At 46.1% G+C, this 25,220-nt stretch overlaps 5 protein-coding genes across 6 annotated transcripts; all 5 read right to left on the bottom strand.

Moving 5' to 3' along the window:
- Window positions 1–1,770: 1,770 nt before the first annotated feature.
- Window positions 1,771–6,108, bottom strand: LOC102714719. Its single transcript, XM_040522391.1, has 3 exons — window positions 5,353–6,108; window positions 3,312–3,498; window positions 1,771–2,652 (listed from the first exon to the last, which is right to left on the bottom strand). The coding sequence occupies exons 1-3, from the start codon at window positions 5,905–5,907 to the stop codon at window positions 1,952–1,954; spliced, it is 1,443 nt and encodes a 480-aa protein (XP_040378325.1). The 5' UTR covers window positions 5,908–6,108; the 3' UTR covers window positions 1,771–1,951.
- A 4,830-nt stretch (window positions 6,109–10,938) lies between these two features.
- LOC121053779 (ethylene-responsive transcription factor ERF027-like) lies at window positions 10,939–12,289 on the bottom strand. The gene has a single exon (XM_040521529.1). It carries the CDS (start codon window positions 11,841–11,843, stop codon window positions 11,259–11,261), a length of 585 nt encoding a protein of 194 aa, XP_040377463.1. The 5' UTR covers window positions 11,844–12,289; the 3' UTR covers window positions 10,939–11,258.
- Window positions 12,290–12,374: 85 nt separating this feature from the next.
- On the bottom strand, window positions 12,375–16,010 carry LOC102715375 (protein-ribulosamine 3-kinase, chloroplastic). Of its 2 annotated transcripts, none has more exons than XM_006649217.2 (9): window positions 15,823–16,010; window positions 15,280–15,433; window positions 15,108–15,198; window positions 14,591–14,665; window positions 14,427–14,515; window positions 14,197–14,315; window positions 13,960–14,100; window positions 13,396–13,472; window positions 12,375–12,751 (listed from the first exon to the last, which is right to left on the bottom strand). In XM_006649217.2, exons 1-9 carry the CDS (start codon window positions 15,962–15,964, stop codon window positions 12,605–12,607), a joined length of 1,035 nt encoding a protein of 344 aa, XP_006649280.1. In that variant the 5' UTR covers window positions 15,965–16,010; the 3' UTR covers window positions 12,375–12,604. The 2 variants fall into 2 exon arrangements, with proteins under 2 accessions (XP_006649280.1, XP_015690369.1); XM_015834883.1 differs by lacking the exon at window positions 15,823–16,010 and adding an exon at window positions 15,542–15,599.
- A 1,073-nt stretch (window positions 16,011–17,083) lies between these two features.
- Window positions 17,084–18,380, bottom strand: LOC102715096 (probable xyloglucan endotransglucosylase/hydrolase protein 30). The gene has a single exon (XM_040522401.1). It carries the CDS (start codon window positions 18,372–18,374, stop codon window positions 17,325–17,327), a length of 1,050 nt encoding a protein of 349 aa, XP_040378335.1. The 5' UTR covers window positions 18,375–18,380; the 3' UTR covers window positions 17,084–17,324.
- Window positions 18,381–19,566: 1,186 nt separating this feature from the next.
- On the bottom strand, window positions 19,567–21,740 carry LOC102714814 (riboflavin biosynthesis protein PYRD, chloroplastic). The gene is made up of 3 exons (XM_006649216.3): window positions 21,102–21,740; window positions 20,398–20,699; window positions 19,567–20,305 (listed from the first exon to the last, which is right to left on the bottom strand). Exons 1-3 carry the CDS (start codon window positions 21,399–21,401, stop codon window positions 19,717–19,719), a joined length of 1,191 nt encoding a protein of 396 aa, XP_006649279.2. The 5' UTR covers window positions 21,402–21,740; the 3' UTR covers window positions 19,567–19,716.
- Window positions 21,741–25,220: the final 3,480 nt, after the last annotated feature.

The following is a 25,220-nucleotide window of genomic DNA, read 5'->3' as shown; positions in this document are numbered from 1 at the left end:
GATGGCCTAGGAGCTCGCGGGAACGACCTGTTGCTGGCTGATGCCGTCCGCGTGGCAGGCCGGGGCGTGCAGTGCATGCGCTGTGCCTGCCTCGCCGTTGGTACCGACCAGCTGTCTCATGGCAGGTGGGTCCAAGATCATGGTGGGGGCCACATGTCATTGGCTGTGGCGTGTGGCTGCTTTGTGTTATCTGGACCGTCGGACCGGCCGGTGTGGCGTCCTGTGCTGAGCCTGCGCTGAGTTTGATCTCTGGCTCTGCGGCTGAAATCAATGCTCGTCTTCTTCAGGGTTTGAGATCAATGCAGTGCTCCAGCCTCCATCGGTTTTCCGATTTTGTATATGTACAGTACATTGGCTTTCTGATTTCGTGTTATAAGATATTTTAGTATTATTTAAATTTACATGACGTTTATATGATCATATACACATACAAAATATATATGTATTAATTGATTAGTATTATCTATAAAATTTTACGATGTAACACGGAGAATACCTTGCATGATCATCACACGGCTGCCCGACCACACAGTATTAATTTGCATGCTGGGTGAAATACACAAGATTAATACTCCACCGGTTTTAATAAATGATGTCATTAAATTATAATTTGTTTTTATCATTCATTGTATTAAAATATAATAATGTTAGTTATCTTAGTATAATTTAGTGTTATTACAGGTATTATAAACTTAACCTGAACTTTTACATATTTAAAAAAATCTAAAATAAGATAAATGATCAAACTATATAAAATTCACTGGTGTTATACATTAAAAACAAGAGAGTAGTATACTAAGTATTTGACCGCTCCATCCATTAACAAAGTGCACATAGAAGTACTATTACAACCGGCTGGGTCGAGTGTCGGCTTGCCGTAGCATATGATCGATCACAGCTCACGCGAGGAATTTCCTAGGAGGTTCGAATCGTTAAAAAAGAAGGAACTGGTTCACTAAACTATCCTTTGGAGAGTTGTAACATCGGTTGATTAGCATCCATCGCGAAGAGTTGACTGTGAGTGTGTCTTCGTTGTACACAGGCAAAGTACTCGTTGTACTATGCCAGTACGCCTCCATGTTTTCCCATCGTTTGACCAGCGTTGCTTGAATCGTTGCGCGCTCGACACATGCAACGCATCTTTTGTGGTTCTGCTTATGGTTATGGACTATAAAATCTAAATTATTGACTTTAAATTTAAAGCTGATTTTATAAATTTTTATTGTATTTTATTATTCAGTGTTTGCTTTTATACCGCTAAGAACAAGTATATGAACAAGTATATAAAGTAAATATATTGCTTAGTTTTTTTTCAAAATTTTTCAAACTCAATATAACCCAGCGACATCAAGATTAATTATCAACGGCGCGAATTCACTCGTATGCTGCTGCTAGCTCCTAGATCTGCATTGTTTTTTGTTTGATGCGTTAGATTAATATAGGCATTGTATGGAGATAACGCAAGATGATCACGCGAAATTGTTTTTATTTTTATAAACAAAACAGACCACGTAGCTGTCTATCTCTTCCCTTTGTGATACAGACTCCCGATTTCCGAAATAAAGTAATCACGAAAGAATTATTCTTCTGTGAAATCCACAGAACACGGCCTGTCTGGTCTCCTACCCGATCAGTCTGGGCCGTTGGGGGTTCGTTCTTCATACGGGGCAGGCCTCGCAAATTGCGTAGGTCTTGGCCCGAAATAGCCTTCCAATCTTAATCAGAAGCCTATGGAATCTGTACAGAATAAACATGCAATGTCCTAGCAGAACTCTTTCAGGTTCAGGAACGGTGTTCATCATATATCTGACATTGAATTATTAATTTACTAGTATGTACTAATTCGTCTTGGAAAAGTCATAAAGCCCATGACTGAAAGCCGCACCTCGTGCACACACATCCCTGTTCTTTTTAACGATTCGGCGTAAAACCTGTCACGTTAACACTCAAGTTAACGTCCCCACAAAACGTTACACCCCGCTACGCCGTGCAACTCCGGTCCAACTGCCGCCGCACCAGCACCGCGCAAGTCGTCGACCAGCTCGTCCACCAGTGCGTCCATCACGAGGCCCTCCACCTCCGCGCCGGCGTCCTGCCTCTCCTCGGCGACGCACATCCACCTCCGGCTCCGCTCCATGTCCGCCACCGCCGCCCACCCGGAGAACACCACGTCCCCGACGCCCCACTGCTGTCCGGCGCCGCGCGCCCACTCCCCGGCGGCGCGCAGCAGCACCGCTTCCTCGCGATCGCTGATAGGCTTGCCCGCCGCCCTGAGCCGGTCGACTCCCTCGGCGAAGAAGTCGAGCAGGAGCCACTCGGTGATCTCGTCTTTGGCAACAACAGCAACCGACTCGAGCAGCCGCGCAAGCAAGCGGCCGTGCTGCTGCTGCTCCGCGCCGTGACCATCGTCTTGGTCGTCGTCGTCCGTGCATTGCCGTTCGCCGCCGGAGCGTGGCGTCGCCGGCGCAGTCGTCGTCGTCGCGGTGTCATCAGAAGTCGAGTTGGTGTTGGCATTCGTGCGCTCGGTGCACGCGTCGTGGGATAGCCCGGAATCCGACTCGGTGAACTGCGCCTCGAGATCCACGGGGACGACCACCTGCGTCTTGAGTTTTTCCAGCCGTCGGATCTTGTGCAGCAGCTCCGCCTTCGATCCTGCACCCATGCAACCAGACCCGGGTGTCAGTCCACGGATTATTTTACCAAACCGTGTCGCTGTAGTACTCCACGGATCAGCAATTACTACGGCTGGTACAGTATTGTTTTGGCCTTGATTGGTGTACCGCTCGATCCACGGCAGTTGACCTGGGGGCGTGATTCGGACAGTCGTCACAATCACATGCAACGAGTCAGTACCTACCACGCTATGCTATTATACTCCTGTGGCACGCCAATGCGTGTTGTTGAGGGCGATTTGTTAATGCATAGAGGCAGGAGTCAAATTGTTTCTCTACTCCGTTGAGATTAGTCCTCACACGCGAAGCGGTGCAGGGTTTGGAAACTGGAACGGCCGGCGGGCACGTTCCATTTTACTACAAAATGCAGCTGCGAGCCTGTGGTCCAACCGTGTGCGTGCCGGTGCGAGGAGCAGGTTCCGGAACGGAACACAACAATTGAAGCGTTGGCCCGGCGTTAATGCCCATATCCTGTCCGGGCAACGCATAAAGTGTGTACTGCTGGTACATCTACTAGTACTATTTGAACTAGCTAGTTCCTGGAGTGGCACACTAATCAAGCATCAAGCTAGATAGGTCAGGAGGCGCCACCGCTGAACTAGGAGCAGCTACGAAGGGGGGAGAGCGAAGCCAGCTTACTCTGGAGCTCGGCGAGGCATTGCTGGAAGGACGGCGAGCACATGCCGCCGGGATCGCTTCCTTCCTCGCCGTGGTCGTCGTCTTCGTCGTCGTCGTCGTAGGGGAAATCCATAACGGACACGGGGCTCAGCTGTGGCTTGTCCTCCATCTCCAAGTTGCACCCCACGGGCTCGCCATCCACCTCCTCCTGCATATGCATCCACGTATCCATGACATTAGCATTGTAACTTTAGCCACTTATGACCATGATTAAGGCCTTGTTTAGTTCAAAATTTTTTTCCAAAAACATTACATCAAATTTTTAGACACCTAAATAAAGCATTAAACATAGATAAACCAAAAAACTAATTGCACAGTTATGGAAGAAATCTTAACACGAATCTTTTGAGCCTAATTAGCCCATGATTAGCCATAAGTGCTACAGTAACCAACATGTGCTAATGACAGATTAGTTAGGCTCAAAAGATTCGTCTCGTGGTTTCTAGGCTAGCCGTGAAATTCGTTTTTCCATTCGTGTCCGAAAACCCCTTCCGACATTCGGTCAAACATGTGATGTGACATTTCTTCCAAAAATATTCTCAATCTAAACGCCACCTAAATTGCCCACCACAGCTATGACAGTGCAACAGCTATATTCATAGTACGTCGTACGAAATGGTTTCAAGGAAATGGACATTCTTCTCTCCGGAAAAGACAAGCTCAACAGATGGAACCATAAGGAGGACCAAACGACACCAACACGAGCGATATCGACAGGTTTTTCTTTTGTTGCTAACTGCTCCTTGACAAGGTCATTAAGTCCGGTGGTCTCACCGAGCAGCACAGCACGGACGACGGCCGTAGATAGAACAAAACTGAAGAACGTGGTGCTAATGGTCTCATGTGATGAGGTGGCCTCTGATTCCTCGGAGGCAGAGATCGAGCCGGAGAGGTTGCTACCACGGTACCACCCTTCACTTGTTCAGAAAAAAACAACAGTGTCCACGGCTCCACAAATGCTACTCCAACCTGGCTGGATTTTAATGTACTTGTCATGGTTCACACCCTACTCAGATCCGCATAACTACATAGAGCAGTACTAGTACTCCGTATAATTTACTGGTCATGGCTCCACGGGATGGGAGAGACGATATATGTTGCTAATCCCAAGAGCTATCTAATCCTGATGCTAGGCCCGGGGAGCTTCAACTTGTCACTGCATCTACAGGGTAGAGTTCCTCGCACTGGACTGGACTGGAGTCTGGAGCTACTCCACCAATGTGATCAGTTATTACTACCGCGGTTGAAGAGAGAAACCACTTCACTCCCCCCATTTCAGATTGCAGAGGCACGTCGCGATGATCTTTTTGCAGATTTTGACGAGTATCCAACAACGCCGGCACCCGCTCGCCGTCTGTCGGTGTGTGTGGTTAATCACTTGAGTTGACGACGGGGTACAATCCAAGGCTACCCTAGTCACTTCAATCGCATCAACCAGGGAGAGAATATTTCGGTTTCACTAATAAAAGGTACCCATCCATCATGTCTCTCTCTGATTAGGAGGGACTAATTTAAAATTTTCTACAGTACCACACTCATATGCCCACAGTTTCAAAGACCACAATAAACACACCTAAATTGCTCATGTTGCTCTAGGCATCAAATTGGGCATGCTTAGATTGAATCTGGAACCGGATACTCCGGTAATTAGCAAGTGCATCTCAATAGTATAATTCTACAACTCTGAAAATCCAGCTTCAAATGAGGTCTCTGAGGTTGGTGTAGCATGTAAGGTTACACAAGGACAAGGTTCAAATTAAATTCAAAGATATTCTTTAGAGGAAACGAACACTGATTAGAAAATTAGGTAAAAAAATTGACAGATATTTGCCGTTTCGCTCGTGACAGAGATTTTGACCTGATAGCAGAACAGATGCATGGATGATTTTGGCCCACAAAGCGTGCATGGACATGGTGATCGATCACCACCACACTTGATGGTATTTATGCCATCCCAACTAACAAAACGCACAATAATGGAAGCGACATTAACAACACTCACCTTGTGCCCGTCTCCTCCGGCGTCGGCAGCGCCATGGAAGGCGATGCTCCCGCCGGTGCTTGACTGCGACGTCTTTTCGTACTCGGACGCACACTTCTCCTCCTCCCCCTCCTCCGTCGTCGTCGCCAGCTCCGTGCATGATGACTCGGCGCGCTCCCACTCCGACGAGGAGCAGCTGCTCACCACCGGCGACGGCAGCCCGAACGAGTCCCTCTCGTCGACGTCAATGTCGTCTTCCTCGTCGTCGCCATCCTCGCGGCGCCTCAAGAAGCCTCCCCTGAACCGCCGCGAGAGGCTCCTGGAGAGGCGCGAGATCTTGGAGAGCGTGCCGGGGCTCTTGTGGAAGAAGGAATAGAAGGAGGGCGACCGCGAGGGGCTCCGGCGGAGCCCGGCCTCGATGAGGAGGCGCACCGGCGGCGCGAGGTCCCCCACGCCGCCGTCATCGGCGGCCGGGAAGCGCGGGTACGAGCGGAAGCCTTCGCTGCTTGACTGCTCCAGGAAGTCCCGCAGCGTCAACGGCGTCATCCTAGTCCTCGCCGCCGCCGCCACCGCCATCGTCCCAGCTGTGGGAGTGTGGATCGAGCTGCAGCGTGGTGGCAAGTGGCGGCGCGCTATGGTGTTGCCATGTGCGCGCGCGAGAGATGCACGCGCGCGCGCGGGAGGGAGACGCTGGCAGTGGCGGGCAGCGGGCGTGTTGAGCTGAAGAGGAGAGAAGGGAAGGGAAGGGAAGGGAAGGGAAGGGAGAGGAGTTAACTGAGCTTGAGCAGTGGCAGATTGTCAGCTGGGACTCAGCTTAAGTAGAAACAGATGCACGGACGCAGTGACTAGCGAGCGTTTAAAGATGGCGCGCTATTCCAGTGGAGTAGGGGACAGTGGTCGCCACTGGTTACCTTGGCATCGATCGAGCAGCAAACAGCAGGGCACTCTCGTATTTTTCTTGAGCCGGTCCCGGTCGGCAGAGTATGATACGGAGTATTCGTCGTATACTCCAAGTATAATCACTGTTTTACAAGAGTACATACGTGCTCTGAGGTCTGCAATTAAAGAATGTAGTGTCGGGTCAGTTGGTCACTAAGTGATACTCCACTTCTCATATTTGGATTTGACAAATAAAATTGCAAAATGCTGACATGTGGAGAAGCCGTTTGCCTACTTATGTCTTGTTGAGATTTGGCTGCCGACTTCATGCTTCACGGAAGCACACCGCCTTTTACTCGGGGGTCCAAAGGTTCAGATAATATTGCAGTAGCTCACCACATATCCTGTATTGACGCATTGTTTAGGTGAACAACAATGCTTATTTGACGGGTTCTTGTATCTATCGGCTTATGATTCGCAGCAATGCTGTTCTTAAGTTCAGTTCCTTATCTTTGCCTTCACAAGTTGTATACCTTACGATGTCTTTGTACATATCCCTGAATTCACTCCCCCGTCAATATTGTCAAACGAGTACCAGCGGTGCAATTTACTTCCAAAATCAAGGCAGACCGGCAGCAAAGCTCATTTGATGTACGTATTATGTTGCTCTGACAACTACTCCATCTTCTAGTCGCTGTAAATTACGGCAGTAGAGGTGGAGCACGCATGCAATTGCTAGACCACGCCATTTTTGTCGCCTGAGGCTGGCAGTAAACGGTAACTAAGGTGGTGTTTAGTTGCCAAATTTCTTTGGCAAAAACATCACATCAAACGTTTAATTGGATATCGAAATGGGTTTTTGAACATGAATAAAAAAACAAATTTCACGGCTAGCCTATAAACCGCGAGACGAATCTTTTGCCTAATTAATCCGTCATTAGCACATGTTGGTTACTGTAGCAATTATGGCTAATCATGAGCTAATTAGGCTCAAAAGATTCGTCTCAAGATTTCTTTCATAACTATGCAATTAGTTTTTTGGTTCATTTATGTTTAATGCTTTATTTAGGTGTCCAAAAATTCAGTGTGATTTTTTTGGGAAAAAATTTTAGGAACTAAACAAGGCCTAAGGTGGTGTTTAGTTGCCAAATTTTTTGGCAAAAACATTATATCGAACGTTTGACCGGATGTCGGAAGAGGTTTTTGAACACAAACGAAAAAATGAATTTCACGGTTAGCCTAAAAACCGCGAGACGAATCTTTTGAACCTAATTAATTCGTCATTAGCACATGTTGATTACTGTAGCACTTATAGCTAATCGTGAACTAATTAGGCTCAAAAGATTCATCTCAAGATTTATTTCATAACTGTGTAATTAGTTTTTTCATTTATCTATGTTTTGTTTAATGTTTTTAGATGTACAAAAATTCGATGTAATGTTTTTAGAAAAAAAAATTAGGAACTAACCAAGCCCTAAATCGATCGATCTACTGAGACGACGCTGAAGGCAAGGCATTGACCTCTGAACCTTCGATGGTGCTTCCGCGTGGTCAGGATTGATTCGTCGCCGGCAGGAAGGTTCAGTTCGTGTACACAGTGTAAAATAGAAAGTACGGATGCGCACATGTAGGGCCATGTAGGGGGCGGGTATATCATGGTACTACTACTATGTGTATCGTCCCGTGCTGCTGTTAATTACTGCTAGTAGGAGCGAGTACCTCTAGATTTGGGCTCCAGCGCTCCAGCTGTGCCAATTAAACGTTAGATGCCCCTTGAATTATGAAACGAGAAGCCAGCAGATGCTGTCAGATTCAGACTTTCAGTCAGAAATTATGAAACAAGCTGTGTGATCATGAATGAATCTGTTGATGCCGCCAACAGTAGCGGCATGCAGGCCGGCAATTGCAAAAGGGGGAGAGAGGATATTATTCCAGTACTAGTCGCGTCGAACAAAACGGTCCATAGATGAGCTGAGCTCACAAGTGCCAACTGCCGGATGCAAGCAGTGCCTCACCTCACACGATCCGCAGGCAATGTGTCGGGATGGGGAGGCCATTCCAGGCAGCTGCAAGCAAGGAGGTCCCCGCCCGTAGCCCGGCGTCTCGGAGTCCTCGAGGAGGTCGCAGGACGCAGGAGGCAGGCAATCGTACTTGGCCTTCAGCACGCGCGTCGCGCGGGGACGGGGTCCCGCTCCAGCCTGCCCGTTGCAGATACCCAGCTGGCTTCGCCTGCCTGCCCCTAGTCCGCCGGTGCCGATCGATCTGCGTCGCGGTACGAGAAGGCGTGATCACGCTGTGCCATTCGCCGGCGCCCACGCGCGTACTCGTCAACGGTACGTGGATCGCGCGCACGCCGCAGCAGTGGCAGCGCTTGATCATCACGTGTGCACGGTCGGCCCGCGCCTCGCGGATTCGATTTCGAGACGGAGTCCGCTGGGCTTGTTTCGCCCGCCGAGATGCCCGGGTACGGCGCGCTGATGTGCCCGTACGTGCGTGCGTGCGTGCCCTGGCTGCCCAGGAGTTGATGCCTTTGACTGGGGGACGACATGTGTGACACCTTTGGCTTGGCAACGAGTCTCACGCCACCCTCAACAGAAAGGAGCGCACTGGAACTCAGATTTCGGTCTTGAGGACCTGAGCTAAAATGTTTGGTGATGCCGAGGCTGATCGACTCAACGGAAAGATGGCCCGACATAAAACTTTTCCTACAGCACGTACAACCAGTCCAGATCGAACCAGGCTACTGCTCTATCCCAAACAATATAACTTCACGGGTTGAGTGTTGAAGTTGGCAAAATGCACGCATTGCGTTGTTTAGTTTGAGGCGTAGAACAACACGGTGATTATATTAAGGTCGTTCGGTGTTGTCGTCCATAGTGGTGGACGAGATGGACGGCCGTGCGGTCGGGACCTTAGCTTCGCTCCGCCTCCGACACACATGTTTGGATCTACACTTCTGCCTTCATGCTTATGGCTATGGCATAATAAATAGTTGGTGCGACCTTGGTTTAAGCATACTTGACCTCGTTTTAGGACCAACCGGGAACAGTTATGACGGCATAACTTCAACCAACTCTATTTACTTTTTTGTTGCTACAGTTGTATGGTGAGTGTTCTTGCATCTGTACATGATTGTTTTTTCCTGTCACGCATTTTGTATGTATTTCTCTTTTCCTTAGCTCCGTGAATATGCTTTGGTGCAACCATATCACTGGTGACCGGTGGGAAAATATGTTTATGTATATCGAGAAATGCAGTTGAACTAAAGCCGGCAACATATTGGGCCAGTCTCAACGGAAGTTTTATGGGCAATAAATAGAGTGTTATATATACATTTTTGATGATGTGGCAAACTATTAATGAAGAGAGAGATGAAATGAGTTTCATAGAGATGAAACATTCTATGCACTATTACCTAGATAGTTTGTGTCTTGCATGCAATCTAGAAAACAACAATAGATAAAACTATGCATTGAGAGAGGGGTGTTTTATCCTAGTTTCACACTTTTAGATGATATGTCACTCAAGGTAATCGTGTCCATGAAACTCACATTGAGGATGGCCTTATAGATAGGTCGACTCACATTTATCTCTAACCGACCGGAGAGGAAAGATGTGTTGGTATATCAAGTGATATAGCACTCATTTTAGCACCAATCTTTCGGTGTATTATTTCACATCTCTCACCAACTGGCCACATGTGTAAGACCCAGTTTAAAATGTAAGAAATTTATAGCAACCAGTGTAGAAAAAAAGTACACCCTCCATTCTAATATAAGTGTATTTCTAGCACCGCGGAGGCAAATTAGTTGCATGAAAAGATAACTTAAATATCACTCATTAAATAATGAGACGGGATGGTGTTAGAGGTAGGTAGGGTAAAATGGATAGAGATTTTAATATGAGGTGATTGATGAAACAACTAATACTTCACAGATACACTCTTATAGGATAAACTTGAATTTTAGAAATACATTTATTATGAGACACTTATGTAATTCACATATTCCGACATACATCCCAGACATATTGTCTCAACATGCTCCCGGGACATATTGTCTCAACATGCTCCCGAGGCATAACCAATCCACACTCGGGTGAATAGGGTAAGGGGACCCTGTATCAACAACTATAGTATCAACTCAGTAAATAAATAGGGTAATCTTTTTGGTGTTAGAGTGAAAAATCAAATGACATATTTGTAAAAAAAAATTGAGAATAAAACTTTTTATATGCGTATTTTTAGCGATCCAAAAGTCAATGCTAAAAAATAAAGTATAATTAAAAAACCCTAAAATCAACTCTAAATTTAAGGGTTAAAATTTTAAATCTTGGCTTATAAGTATAAGCCTAAACCAAAAGAGGGAGATAGTTATGAAGAAACTGAATCATAAGGCTAGTCTTAATACATGTTTTATGGGGTGTCATGTATATTAAATAGTATGCCATATCAACAAAATTGCTAATTTAACATGGTCATTAAATAAGGGAGTTTTATAAGATGAGAGAGAAGTTTTATCCCCATAAAACTAATCTAGCTCGGTTACCTAGTTTTTAGTCTTGTTAACTATACCATGAAATTATGCATTGAGACTAGCCTATCGTTCGATGTCCCCAATCCCGAGGATATGCTCTGAATGGCACAATTAAATTCGGCGAATGAGGCTCCGAGAGGGAGAGGACAGCAGCTAGCTAGTTATACGTGTAAGTACAGCCGGTGTATTGCCAATTTGGTCACAACATTTCATTTAAAGGGAAAATCCTGCCAAATGCTGTACAACGAATTATGTATCAGAAGCGGCGTTTCAGCCATAACTCAATCTACGGATTAGTCGAGTGACCATATAGCCGTATACACGTTACAGGACGCCTACGATAAAAGTCAGTATCCTGCTCTGCTCCGTTCCTATCTCGCATACGTGCCGAGTACGTACTACGTGGGCACAGAAAACATACGAAGTTACGAACAAACGGGCATACCCGCATACATGGTGTGATGGTGTCTTCTGTCCTGCAAATGCGTATACGCACACGTAAAAAAGTTCATTTCAGCAATGGTTCCACAGGCTCATGCCGTCCTCGTCCTCGTCGTCCTCCGTCGACACGCCGCCGCCGTCCGTCGCGGGGCTCAGCCTCGGCGGGCTCATCATCAGGCCCTCGGCCATGCTCGCCAGCAGCCGCGGCATCTCGAAGACGTCGTCCACGTCCACGACGCGTCTCTGATCACAAGTGCCAGCGGCGACGGCGGCCTCCGGCGACGCCCGAGACGTGGTTGTGGCGTCGGGCGGGTCATCACGGTTTCGGGAGCCGATCATCGCGGCGGCTGCGGCGCGGATGTCGTCGGGGGAGCTGGAGGCCGGCACCGGGCGCGACGTGGCCGTGCCACTGCCGGGGAAGTTGAGCGCGGCCTCGGCGCCGCGCAGCGCCAATGCGGCGACGTCGTAGGCCGCGGCGGCCATCTCGGGCGCCGGGAACGTGCCGAGCCAGATCCTGCTGGACTTGCCCGGCTCGCGGATCTCCGACACCCACTTGCCGCTGCGGAGCCGTATGCCGCGGTACACCGGGTGCCTCGTGTCCGCGCGCACGCGCCTCCCGGTCAGCGGCTGCACGCCCGAGCTCTCGTCTTGCTCCATCTCTATCTTATGCTACACACTTGAACTCGAAACAAGCCAACGAAGCAAACGGACTGTGCTGCACAGGTGAAACGCAGAAAACGTAACACGCACAAGAAACGTTCACGAAATGATGCAAGTGAAACGTGAGACTAAGGATCGTGACGAGGGTTTAAAAACAGGGGAGTAGGTGGTGAAAAAGAATATTTGAGACGCGTTTGCGGTTGCTTGCTTTGCTAGGGATTAGCTGGGGAGCACAGGGTGCAACAAATCCTAAAGTTTGTGATGCTCTTTTAGCAGGGGTCGAATAGCAGTCCGCCACGTTGGGTGGACTTAGGTAGTTAAAAATGTCTTCAGTGCGTGGGCAAGGATGATACTATCTATCGCCTTTACATTTGTTGTTAAGGATATCCAAGTAGCACAAGTGCATGTTATCATAGTGTCATTTCAGTTGACTACTTGACTGGCTAGATTAAGTAGGTCAGAGGATGGTTGTCACGTTGACCCGTTCTCGTCTGACGACAGTATCATACTCGTCCACCACAAAAGATGAAAAAGGAAAAGAATGCGTTGTTCTTGCGCGACACCTAGCACATCCGGAAACAGGGTCACGGTGGATCAACAGTAAGATATTTGCAGATTTGACGACCTTTCGGTTGATACGGTTATGTTTATTTCACAATGGATTCACAACGTATCGAGACTATACAGTATATAAGAAACATGACATATATACGTACCTCTTCTTCATTCTGTTCTTTGCGATGGAAACAGAAGTAAAGCTAAGCCTTCAGCATCCTCAAGTAGTCGTCGATAATGGACATAGCTGATGAGCGGTACCCGGAGCCAAAAAGATTGTAGTGATTCAGATAATGGTACAGAAGATACAAGTCCCTCCTCTTCTCAAAGCCTGGCTGTTTCGGCATCACCTGTGCAAGAGTAAAGTATACACGCATTTACACTCACCATCGAATTCATACTAGTACTAAAGAACTGAGCACTCTGTAATCCATCCGACAGATTTAGTAAAATACCCCAAAACAGGGAGAGAGAAGCACTAAGCAGAATTGATGTGACACATGCCGCATCAGGAATGCACCTCAGAAGAAAAGCTAAAGGTGGGGGTGGGGGCTTTATTTTGTGGGAGTACTCCCAGATTATGCACTCTTTGATTGCTACAAGTCACTAATCCTGTATCCAAATACGTATACAACGTTACTAAAAAAGTAGAGAAGGTAGCCTCTATGTTTGCTCTCAAGGTCTAGAAAATTACCGCGTTAATCACTCAAATAGAGAATTATCTACACCTGGGCCAGCAAATTAGGTATTGTTGGAAGTCATTAAAGTAATACCATTCATATTGTCTTGTCAGACCTATCCCAAGGAACTCTAACTGCAGTTTTTCAGATCCAGTATCTGCAGGTTCACTGTATAGGCAACTATAGCGAAAATCTGACATGTAACAAAATAATCAACGACGATGGATTTCAGCATTTCAGAGTATGAAATGTACTCTTGATCTGCAGTGCTGGTACTTAAACATATACATGAAACATAATAAGAAAGTTAATACCTGAAAATAGGAGTTATAGAATTCCCCGCCAAATCCAGCACACCATGACATACCAAACTCTGCTTCATTGTGGCCATCTGCAGTTAAACAGCAATAAGTTTCCTTCATCGAGTTGTCTACAGGTCATGACGAGCCATTGGTGAGACAATCAGTAATCCAGGTACACAAAAATATTGAGCACTTCAGTGCACATTATTATCAGAAGCATGCAATGTATATTTGTCTTCGATGGCAAAAATAATAAGAGGCCACTTTACTGGTAATGCAACCAATAATCACGTTCCTTGCAAAATTAGAAAAATGTGCTGCAATGCAAGCAATATCCATGACTAAGGCTGGTAATGGGCCAACTATTTTGCCTATAAAATTTAAAGGTTGGGTTTAAAACGGGTTGGAGCTAAACCTTTACAGATTTTTGAGCTAAATTTTTTTAAGGATTAAATAGGATTGTGAAAGAACCCAAGAGACTCGGCCCATTAACACTTGCATTCATGACTAGTAAGAAAATTCTATTCCAATCCATAACCATGGGTCTGGAATTGGAAAACGGAGAATATAACGTACAGTAGCAGGCTGGGTCCAATATTACAGGATCACCATTAGTATCAGAGCTTATGTTTCCACTCCATAGATCCCCGTGAAGCAAGCATGGCTCAATAACAGCACCCTCAAAAAGTGGAAGCATATTATTGATCAATCGCTGACCTGCACTTACGGAGCATAAGTTAGCAAAGATGAAGGATCACAGATTAAGAAGAAATGGCAGATGCTTGATTTATATGTTGTCCTTTCTCCTAGCACCTTTTTCATATATTGCTGAATCTCCAAATCGTTGGGTTATCAGCTCTAATTGGAAGCCCAATCGATGCTTTGAGTAAAACTCAATCCAGTCGGCAGTCCAAGTGTTAATTTGCGGGGTGCTACAGTAAGAGAAGAGGATCATTAGAAAAGTTCTAGAAATTGCAATGAAACTTTATCGATATGCCATGTTTCAGCAAAGCTATATTGTGCAGGCATAAGGGATATGATACCTTCCAATTGTATTGTCAACATAGAAACCATAGCCCTTATCAGACTTGGCAGCTTTATGCATTTCAGCTAGCTTCCTTCCCAAAGCTGACTGAAAACAAATGATTTTTAACCACAAAGGATTTTAGGAAAGGTTCCAGTCTAAACTATATTTTTATAACTTTACCTGGTCACCTCTAGAACGACCGAATTCAATAAACTCCATGATTATAAAAGAACCAGCAGTTGGTAACGTTCCAACCTGTACCAACAGGTGCATGGAGAATAAATTAAATGAAATAAAAACTTTTAAGTCCTAAGAAGAAAATGAAGCTGATTCAGGCAACTAATGAAAACACAACACAACATATACCTACACAAATACACAATCATCTGTGCCAACTGGTTGCCTAGCAATTCTAACCCAGTTAGTAAATATCAGGCATCGCAGGTAATGGAACAAATATCAATAATCAGATGAGCAGTACTAAAAACATGCAGTTTCATGCCAATCAATTAGTAGAACTCGTCGTTAGGTCTGGGACATTAACAAATCATAGAAATACATCCATTGTGTATGTGTATGACAATAAAAGCACTCATGTGTTTACATGCAATGTACTATACCGTTCTGGCATCATGAAAACATGCACATGATCCTTTCCTAACCCCATTTTTGTTTTAGACGAAAAGCCTGTACTAACCTTGTACGGCAATGGAACACGGATTGAATTTGTGTCATACATTGCCTTCAAACCAAGAGCCTCCCCTTCAAACATAGACGGACCAATACGCCTGGCAGAAAAAGCAACTTATTTATTCCTTCATTACCACTACAAAACCCAAATCATTAATTCGCAAAGGAACTTGGCACACCTATTGGTCTTCACAAAGAAGGAACCGGCATCGGTCCTGTAGCACTGAGCAGAATTAATGCATCCACCACCAATGGAGCTGACTCCTGTGATCTTGGTGGCCTTCCCTTCGGTGAGAATCCATTCCCTGATCGGATCATGACTCAATGCAGCCACTGGCAATTTGCGCAAAGACACTATAAGAGGGAAATACGAACAAAACAACATGGTGCATAACATGAACAGCTATTGCGGCAGTGGAATTGAGCAATGCCATCAACTACCCGTGGAAACTGGAATCGACAGCCAGCACCCCACCACTACCATTTGCGGCGGCTCAGAGCAAACCCAGACTACAATCCAAATCCTGTGGCCCTCACTTCATCTCCCTCGCTGGAGTTCCCTTCTCCTCATCAGAATCAGCGCTAGTATAGAATCCACAGTACAACCGTACAGGACACCGGCAAATCTAAACTGGAAAAGTTGGGCGCGGCGCAGGAGCACAGCGGCGAGCTAAGTGAAAGAGGTGAGGCACGAACTGGTAAGCGGGGGGAGGCGGGCTTACTGATGGAGAGCCGGGAGGCTGCTGTTCCGGGGAAGGCGGAGCGGCGAGGCGGAGGGCAGCGAGCGAGGAGGAGGAGGCGGGCCCGGGGAGCGGGGGAGAAGGTGGAGGGTGAGGCGGCGGACAGCAGCGCCACGTTTGCCATCGCGTCGCGCTCGGTTGCTCTATGCCGACCGACTTCGCCGCGCGCCGCGGTGCGGTTGGTTGCCACGGGAGGTTGTCTCCCTCCGATTTGGGCCTTTTTATAGTTCATGGGCCTTAGAGACGGAGCCCTGGACTGACATACGGCTACTTCTAATTGCACATATGCGCCTCTTTCATACACGGAATAAAAGAACTTCTCGTTTGTAAAAAAAATATCCACAAAATTATAATAGAAAAGTCTTATCAGGAAAATAATAATTTTTATATCAAAAAAATATCATCTAGAAAAATATATGCCGACCGCGTAAATGCGTCATTAGATGGTTATCATGGGTAAGATATATGGCAAAGAAGTTTACTTCCATCTTTCCTTTTATATCGCGAGGTACTAGTACCACACTCATACTATCCAGCTCACGATCAAGTTGGTACTAAAATTCCGACTGTTAGTGATGATAGATCGAACGGTCACGGTTGCATATTATCTCAAGATCTTGAGGTACCAGCTTGATTATGGAATGGATAGCACGAATAGGGATATTAGTAGCTCATAGTACTAGTATCTCGTGGTATAAAAGGATGGGTGAGAGTAAAGCTCATGGCAAAGGAGGAACGGAAGTACCGGTATTTTCCCTTCATCACTTGGAGGGTGTTTGACATTGCTCAGATTTTAGAAATGATTTTCTGAGTTTTTTTAGCTAGTTAAGGATATAAATGACTAAAATTAATTATTTTAAACTGAGGGCCCCTTTGAATCATAGGAATGAAAAAAAATAGAGGAATAGGAAAAATATAAGATTGACAGGAATATAAGTGTAAAACAGATGATTGCAAAACACAGAAAAAACGTAAGAATAGCCATTTGATTGGACCACAGGAAAAACACACGAATTAGAGGAGAGATAAAACTCAAAAGATTTTTTCTATGAGGTTATACCTCTTATTAAATTTTCTCCAAAACTTAAAGAGAGATTCCATATGAATTTCATAAACATTTCATATGAATTTCATAAGATTTTATAGGGTTTATTCATTTAATTTAAAGAGCTTTATAGGAAAAATTTCTGTAAGAATGAAATTCTCTAAAATTACTATGAATTTCCTTTGATTCAAAGGGAGCCTGAAAATTATACCGTGGATAAGCCTTGGATCATATCTTAATACGTAGTACAAAAGATACACATATATCACCGAACGAAGAACAAGAAAATTATGCTGAACAACGATGCTGAAACATCATACCCAAATGCAGAACATTCAGATACCAGACATTACATTGAACCAACTTATACACGATTTCATTTTATTGTTACCAGTTGCCGCGATCAAACCTTCAAACGACAGCAGTACAGCCCAAAGATCTAATCTTTACCAGCTCCGGCGTCCACCCCTTCCACAGCATCGGCGGCGGCGGTGGCAGCAGGCGCATCTCCTGCATCCACAGCATCGGCGGCAGCAGCAGGCGCATCCCCGGCATCCACAGCATCAGCGACGGCGGAGGTAGCAGACGCATCTCCGGCATCCACAGCATCAGCGGCGGTGGTGGCAGCAGGCACATCTGCATCCACCTTTTCTACAGCATCGGCGGCGGCGGTGGCAGCAGGCGCATCACCGGCAGTTGCACACTGGTACGGATCTTCCACTTCTTCCAACGAGAGCGCAAGGGGAACCCTGATATCCTTGTAGCTGCAGACGTACGGCGCGTCGCGGCCGTGGTAGGTGCCGGTCCACTTGCCGTCGTTGATGTGGCTGGCATCCCACACGGACGCGTACAGGAACATGGGCTTCTCCGGCCACGGCTCGCCAGCGACGCGCTCGTCCCTCCGGATCAGCTCGCCGTCAATGCGCCACTCGATCGCCTCGGCGCCCCAGGCGATGGCGTAGTGGTGGAAGCCGTCGGAGGAGTCGAACGGGAGGCGGTGGATCTGCTCCCTCCCGCCTCCGCCGGCGACGTGGAAGTTGGTCTGCACGGCGCACTTGTCGTGGCCGAGGAACTCGAAGTCGATCTCGTCCATGTCGCGGGAGCCCTCGAGGGAGGAGAGGTAGAGGTTGTAGTTGAGGCCGGCGGTGTCCCCGGCAGGCGCGCGGATGGTGGCGGCGACGGCGCCGCCGGGGAGGAAGCGGCAGCGGGAGCGCCAGCGCGCGCCGCCGCGGTCGTCGTAGGTGACATGGATCTCGCCGTCGTCGGGTGCGTGGCGGCAGGCCTCGGGGCAGTAGTCGACGGCGATGCGGGCCAGCGGCTCAGTGCCGCCGGGGTGCAGGTGCACGTGCGGCAGCTCAACGGCAGCGCATTCGGATTCCGACGCCATGGTGGACAAGAGGACACAACAGAGAGCTGGGAAGCAGAGGAGTGGAGTCCAACTGCGCGGAGAAGTTTTCTCGCTCGCTGCGCTGGGCTTGATCCGCGGCATGAGCCGTTCCAGCCACCCGAGCACGTGCACCTCCATATCAGTGGCTTTTCTAAAAGTGAATGGTATTTGGATTACTTTTGATCAAAATTTTATTTTGGATCATTTTTATCCAAACTTTTTGCTACTTTGGACTAGGTACTGTCGTGTACTGCAGTTTTAGCTAAGGTTATCCTTTAACCAAATTTAGTCTTTACCATGACAAAAATATAAGATGAGGGATTTGTTGTCCTACAGGAGCTGCCTTCGTTTTAAAATATAATTATTATAAATAATTTCTTTAGTAAACTAAAAATATTTTAAAGATTTCCTTTTAGTCGATATAGCGGTTAATTTTTAAATTTTGAATTGATTATATTCTCATTTTAAGCATTTAAGTAGCTTCAGAATCATTGGTATGATTGAAATCATGTGAATCAATTTAGAAATGCTTACACCGTGATATAAAATTTTAACTCTAGCAATGATTATATTTTGAAACGGATGAAGTAAGTATGATACGACGAAGAAATGGTCTGGGGTGGTAAAAAACGTTAGAAACAAAAAACAACTGATCCAAATTGAAAGGGTCGAAAGTGAAATTTTAACGATAAAAGGTGGTCTAAAACATATTTTTACAAGTGTGTTCACGCACATGTGAAGTAGGCACTATGCATGCACACCACAAGCAAATGTTCACAAGTTCGTTCGACGAAGGCAAGACTTTTATGATGGTTTTTTGGACGATTTGGAAAGCTAGAAACGCCCAACTGATCTCACCGACCTAAATCATGTACAGAGTTGTGTTTGGATCTTGCAGAAAACGGAGGATGGGCGAAGAAGATTGCAAAGGTGCACGTGGCTGCTAAATTAAAACGGGTGACTGATGAGGTGTTCGAATCAAGATATGGATGGAGCATGACTGCAAATGAGTCCAATTGAAGCAGAGTAGAAGAAGATTGCAATCACTGAAGGTCTTGGATCACAAAGTGCTGCACATCTTCCTTTCTGTTTCTATTTTGCTTTAGCAAAAGTCTGTTCTGATGAAACTTTTGTCCACCCTGGCTTATGTAATTGGCTAGAACCTTAACTAGCCGATATTATGCCTGCCTTTTTGCAAAGAGCAATTTTGCAGAAGAGTTATGCGGTATATCTTGTACAATATTAGCTGTAAAAACCGCATAAATTTCTGGTGATGGAAATGGGGGATAATCTCTCTTGCTAATCAAAAAGTATGTGCTATGGTATACAAAAGTAGAACGGAAAATGCATATTCAGGCTTAAGTTTACATACTGAAAGTTTACCAGAGAGAGGTAAACAATCAGTGCTATTCAGGTCAGGATCCAACTCAAACAAAATAAGATGTTACACATAGCCCTCAAGCAGCACGCATCCATTTACCTCCTTGTGCTCCACATCCTTCAGTGGAAATGACTGGTTTCCACCAAATGCCAGGTCGCTCGGCCCTTTGCTCACCGTCCAGACAGGCAGGAGCTCCACAACAACCTTCTGCACCTGCTTCTCCTCCTGAAAGTTGTTGAGAAGCGATGCAATGCCTCCTCCAGCCTCCCTGAAATCAACCAACACACTACACAACCCTCGTTGTGCAAGAAGTTGAAGAATGGACTCCAGGCTCATCCGATCTAGGGCTAGAACTTCAACTCCTGCTGGCTCCACAGTTATAGGACTATCTGTTATAACTACTGCCTCGGAAGCATGCTCTTCTTTGAGAAACGGAATGTTTAATTGGGAGTCTTCGCCCTGTGCTATGATGATATAAAGAGGCTGCTTCGCACCAGCTTCACGGGATATTGGCAAGGTAGTCGTCTTGGCAAAATTGCTTGAAATTATGACTCCATCGTATTCTTTCAGTAACTGCGAGTAGTATCCTTCAGGCTGATCAGCTTTACTCCCAATTTGATTTACAACAACTCCATTCATTGAGAGTGTAGTTCTGTTATTCATGTGGCAAAGATAAACCATTACCAACACCCCACATTGTACTTCAGACAAACAAAAAAACTGCAAAGATATTTGCAAATTTACCTTAAAGTCGCAAAGGCCTTCCCAGTAAGCATGCGATGGATGTAAGCCTCGTTAAGCTTGCGGCATGCCGATTCTTCCTCCAAGCACAATCTCACATCTATCCCGGCACTTTTGAGCCGTTCAATCCCCTTGGATGCCACGATAGGATTTGGATCAGTCATCCCCACCACAACATCCTTAACTTTTGCACTGATGAGTGCTTCGGTGCAGGGAGGAGTCCTCCCATAATGGTTGCAAGGCTCCAAGCTCACATAAGCTGTTGCATTCTCTGCTAAATCCCCAGCATCTCTTAGGGCAAATACCTGCAGATGGTTGCACGATACTACGTCAGGATATCATCAACTTCATTATACATTATCATCAATTGGTTAGGCAATGGACAGTATTTACTAGTACAATAATGCAATGTACTACATGCTTTTACAACGAGTTTAAATTTTATTACTTGTATTCATATTTACAATTTCCTTCTTTACCACGTGCACAAATTGCAAGGTCAGCACGCTGCAGTGCTACGGATGGTGTGGAGGAAAAAAAAAAGATTACGGCGAAATCTTAACTCAATATGCATAATGATTGCATCAGGGTTGGACGGATATAACAAAGATTCAATTTTTGATCTTGCAGAAAGCAACACTGAAAAAAATCAACATATCCGGGGGGAAAACAAACACCAAAAAAGTAAAGATTGCGAGAGAGGTGACCTCGGCGTGCGGCTGGCCGGCTTTGGGATGGAAACCCTCGCCGACGACGCGGCCATCGCGGACAACGACACAGCCGACCATGGGGTTCGGGCTGGTGTGGCCGGCCGCCTTGCGCGCCAGCTCGACGCACCGGCGCATGTAGTGCCCGTCCATGTCGCTGGCCTGCGCCTGGCACCGCACGCCGGCGACAAGGCCACGGCGGCCCCGGACCGCGAAGCGGGGGGCGCTGCAAGGAGGGGCCGTCGAGGCCGCGAGGCGCGGAGTGAGGTGGGCGCGCGGGACTAGCGAGGAGGTAGCCATGGCGGCGGCGCAGAGTAGCAGTCGTCCTCCCCCAATCCAACGAGCCGTCGTTTATTTTTTGATAAAGCGGGGTCCGACTGACCTGACGGATCCGGGGCTCTCGGCTGCTGCGTTTGCTGTCGTGTTTGGTTGGTGTCTCCTGGTTGCCGACGTGACCCTAGCCTCTGCCTGCCTCACACGGCCGCGCCATCTCGCCGGACTGTGGATGACGGCGCCGCCGACGAGCGGCAAGCCGGCAACCAGGGATGGCAATGGGCCCTGATACCCGACGGGTATTTCCTTTATTAGGGGACGGGTATGAGATAATATCTCTCCCCACGGGTATCAAAATGGGCAAGAATCAATACCCAGCGGTTATGGCGGGTATGGAGACGTTCTCTATATACCCGTCCCCATTACCCGTTGGGGAACCCGCTATTGTTATGTGTATATCAAAAATCAAAATAGACCCAGTTAGCCTATGTCAGCCCAAGCCCAATACAACTCATATAAAAGCAATTCTAACCCTAAAACGTACCCTTTCACTCTCCACCTCTCTAGTTGGCGGCTGCATCCGCATCCCCTATTCCCCTTGCTGTCGGCGGTGCTGCTGCTGTTGCTGCTACTGCCATGTTGCTGCCGCCGTCGTGCTGCTGCAGTGCTGCTGCTGCCACCGTGCTACTGCTGCTGCTGTGCTGCATCCGGCGATGTGCTCCAGCCTCTAGCGAGCAGCGACGCAGCCGGGGTTCCTCACCGGTATCGCTCGTCGCCATGGAAGCTGCTTGGTGAAGACCTTCTTCATCCTCGCCGAATTAACCCATTTGCAGCGTTCCTATTCCTCTACTGACCCCGTCCCTCCTCAAGGGACGCCGCCTGTACTGAGCCGTCGCTAGGCCCGCCATCATCGGATCCAGTCTTCTCCGACTCTCTACTACCGAATCCAGTGGCCATTGACTCCCTGCTGTTGAATCCAACCTCCGCATACAAGACCAACGAAGTTGTCGACGCATCCAAGAAATCAGTGGATGCTCCATCGGCATCTGCAACCGAGAAGAAGAAAGACCCTCATGCACCTGCTGCCAAGAACAAAAAAGACCCCCCGCCGTCGTCGACCAAAGGCACCTTCATAGTTGGTGACCCCAAGCGTCTTCCCCGGCCACCACCGCCTAAAGGTTCTGATGCCAAACGCCGCTGCTTGAAGATATCTGCAGCTGAGAAGCCTAGCCACAAAAGTTTCAATTCTCCACGGTCAGTACTCAGTACTACTCTGCTACTGCTGAAATCTGAATATATCTTTGTTGTTGTAATGCAATAGAATTACATTTTTAATTTACATTGGAAGATTACTGTTGCAGTGCAAATCCTAGCTCATTTCTTATATATTGGGTGTTGTGGTTCAAGAAAAAAATGTCAGAATATGTGCTTTTATATCACTGATGCTTTAAATATTTATCACTAGAATATTTAATGTGCTTTATATACTGGATGTTTACTACAGACTGAAAAAGATGTCAGAAGCTAGTGCAAATAGTAGCCAGGCTCCTATGTCTCAGGGTTCTCAACCTGAATCTGAATCGCGTCTAGAATCTGTCAATGAGTCAGGACCAATTGAAATAGATGACGATGAAGATGAAATTGAAATTGAGCCATCAGAAGAGGAAGATGGTGCTGAGGTTGGGTCAAAGAGAAAGCTCACATCTGTTGTTTGGAAGGAGTTCAAGAGAGTTAGATGGCATGGCAAAGTAAAAGCAAAGTGTATTTACTGCAACGCCAAGCTTGGAGGAGAAACAAGGAGTGGGACTAAGCACTTTCATTGTTACTTGAAGTCATGCACTCTTAGAAAGATTAAGTTGGCAGGAAATAAGACATTGTCTCAAACATCATTGAGGTTTAGTACCACAGATGTTGGGACAGTTTCTATAGAGAACTACACCTTCGATCAAGATATAGCTAGAAAGGAACTCGCTGCTATGATGGTCCTCCATGAGTATCCCTTAAGCATGGTTGACCATGCTGGTTTTAGAAGATTTGTTCATGCACTCCAACCCTTGTTCAAGATTGGCACTAGAAACACATTAAGGTATATACTTTACATGCTTTTGTATGTACTGTGCTTATGTTAGTTACAAATTGATAACTTGTCTAATCTGTTTGCATATATTTCATTCATTTTTGGAATTACATATTTGAACAGTATAAAGTGGAGAAGAAGAAAGCCATTCAATATATATCTAGGATTAAGTCTAAGGTGGCAATCACTAGCGACATGTGGACTTCTGACAACCAGAAAAGAGGATACATGACTGTCACATCCCACTTTATTGATGAGTCTTGGACTCAAAGAAACATTATCATGAGGTGAGCCAAATGATTGGTTGATCTGTTTGCATTTATAGAATTTTTTGATATGGTGTTCATAACATTTGTCGGCCTTGTACAGGTTTATTTATGTGCCAAGTCCTCACACTCATGAAGTCATTGGTGATGAACTGTATGATGCCCTTGTTGACTGGAATATTGATGAGAAGGTATCAACCATCACTCTTGACAATTGCAGTTCAAATGATGCAGCCATTCCTTACTTGGTTAGGAAGATTGGCAAAACTAAGCTTATGGCTGATGGAAAGTTTTTACACATGCGTTGTTGTGCTCATATCCTTAATCTGATTGTTAAGGATGGACTAGAAAAACTAAAATCTGCCACTGAAAACTTCCATGATAGCGTAGCTTACTGGACAGCCACTCCAAAAAGGCTAAAGAAATTTGAGAAAATAGCTAAGTATGTGTATGTTAAAATTGAGAAGAAGATAGCATTGGACTGCAAGACAAGATGGAACTCAACTTACATAATGCTTAGTACTGCATTGCCCTACAAGGCTATTTTCATGAGAGCAAGCCGTGTAGATAGGAAATATACTTGCTGTCCGACCAAGGAAGAATTTCAGTTTGCTAATGATGTTGTTGAAAGGCTTAAACTATTTAATGACATTTCTGTCATGTTCTTTGGAACTGATTACGTGACTGCAAACATGTTCTTTTACAAAATTTGTGAGGTTAGAAGTAAAATTAAGGAATGGTCATCTTGTGGCAACCCATTGATAGAAGAAATATCAGATAATATGGAAGCCAAGTTTAGGAAATATTGGACTGAAATTCAAGGTCTAATGGGCATTGCCACACTTCTTGACCCTAGATTTAAACATCACATGCTTCTTTATTGCTTTGAAGTGCTGCAAGTAATAAACCCTGATGAAGAGGTGGCTAAAGTGAAGGACACATTGAGTGATTTGATGCTGGAGTATCGCAGTGATGAGGATGTAGGTGCAAGTAGCAGTACCATCAAACCCACAATAGCAAACTCAGGATTTTTGTCATCCTTCAGTGCACGTGTTGCAAGTACACAACCATCAGCCTTGAGGTTTAAATCTGAATTGGATCGGTACTTAGAGGATGATATAGTGGACATACATACAGAAGAGTACAATGTTTTGGACTGGTGGAAGGTTGCAGGAACACGCTATCCTACTTTGAGGATGATAGCTAGGGATATTTTTGCAATTTCTATTACAACCGTTGCTTCAGAATCTGCATTCAGCACTAGTGGGAGAGTACTTAGTGAGCACCGCAGCAGGCTCACTTCTCATATGCTAGAGGCTCTAATGTGTTCACATGATTGGATAAGAAACAAATACAAAGGTTTGTCGAGCAATTTATAGTTTCTTTCTTGTATAATTCAATATTTTATAGGCAAACAATGAAAACAAATTATCTGTTATGTAGGAGTACTTACCGATGAAGGAAAACCTGCTAGCTTCTGGTCATGTCTCAATGAAGTTCAAG

Source organism: Oryza brachyantha, chromosome 3 (genome assembly GCF_000231095.2).
Source record: "Oryza brachyantha chromosome 3, ObraRS2, whole genome shotgun sequence".
Taxonomy (NCBI): Eukaryota; Viridiplantae; Streptophyta; class Magnoliopsida; order Poales; family Poaceae; genus Oryza; species Oryza brachyantha.
The sequence above is the reverse complement of the archived record's forward strand: the minus strand, read 5'-3'. Positions and strand labels throughout refer to the sequence as shown.

What these genes read in the sequence shown, in the direction of transcription:
- LOC102715375 (XM_006649217.2), bottom strand. Translation starts at nt 15,964, where the DNA reads ATGGCAAACGTGGCGCTGCTGTCCGCCGCCTCACCCTCCACCTTCTCC. An exon ending in AGCCTCCCGGCTCTCCATCA is followed by an intron (nt 15,434 to 15,822) that starts GTAAGCCCGCCT and finishes GCAAATTGCCAG; the next exon opens with TGGCTGCATTGAGTCATGAT. An exon ending in GTCGTTCTAGAGGTGACCAG is followed by an intron (nt 14,516 to 14,590) that starts GTAAAGTTATAA and finishes ATTTGTTTTCAG; the next exon opens with TCAGCTTTGGGAAGGAAGCT.
- LOC102714719 (XM_040522391.1), bottom strand. Translation starts at nt 5,907, where the DNA reads ATGGCGGTGGCGGCGGCGGCGAGGACTAGGATGACGCCGTTGACGCTG. An exon ending in CCGGAGGAGACGGGCACAAG is followed by an intron (nt 3,499 to 5,352) that starts GTGAGTGTTGTT and finishes ATGCATATGCAG; the next exon opens with GAGGAGGTGGATGGCGAGCC. An exon ending in ATGCCTCGCCGAGCTCCAGA is followed by an intron (nt 2,653 to 3,311) that starts GTAAGCTGGCTT and finishes GCATGGGTGCAG; the next exon opens with GATCGAAGGCGGAGCTGCTG.
- LOC102715096 (XM_040522401.1), bottom strand. Translation starts at nt 18,374, where the DNA reads ATGCCGCGGATCAAGCCCAGCGCAGCGAGCGAGAAAACTTCTCCGCGC.
- LOC102714814 (XM_006649216.3), bottom strand. Translation starts at nt 21,401, where the DNA reads ATGGCTACCTCCTCGCTAGTCCCGCGCGCCCACCTCACTCCGCGCCTC. An exon ending in CCGGCCAGCCGCACGCCGAG is followed by an intron (nt 20,700 to 21,101) that starts GTCACCTCTCTC and finishes AACCATCTGCAG; the next exon opens with GTATTTGCCCTAAGAGATGC. An exon ending in AAGGCCTTTGCGACTTTAAG is followed by an intron (nt 20,306 to 20,397) that starts GTAAATTTGCAA and finishes CATGAATAACAG; the next exon opens with AACTACACTCTCAATGAATG.
- LOC121053779 (XM_040521529.1), bottom strand. Translation starts at nt 11,843, where the DNA reads ATGGAGCAAGACGAGAGCTCGGGCGTGCAGCCGCTGACCGGGAGGCGC.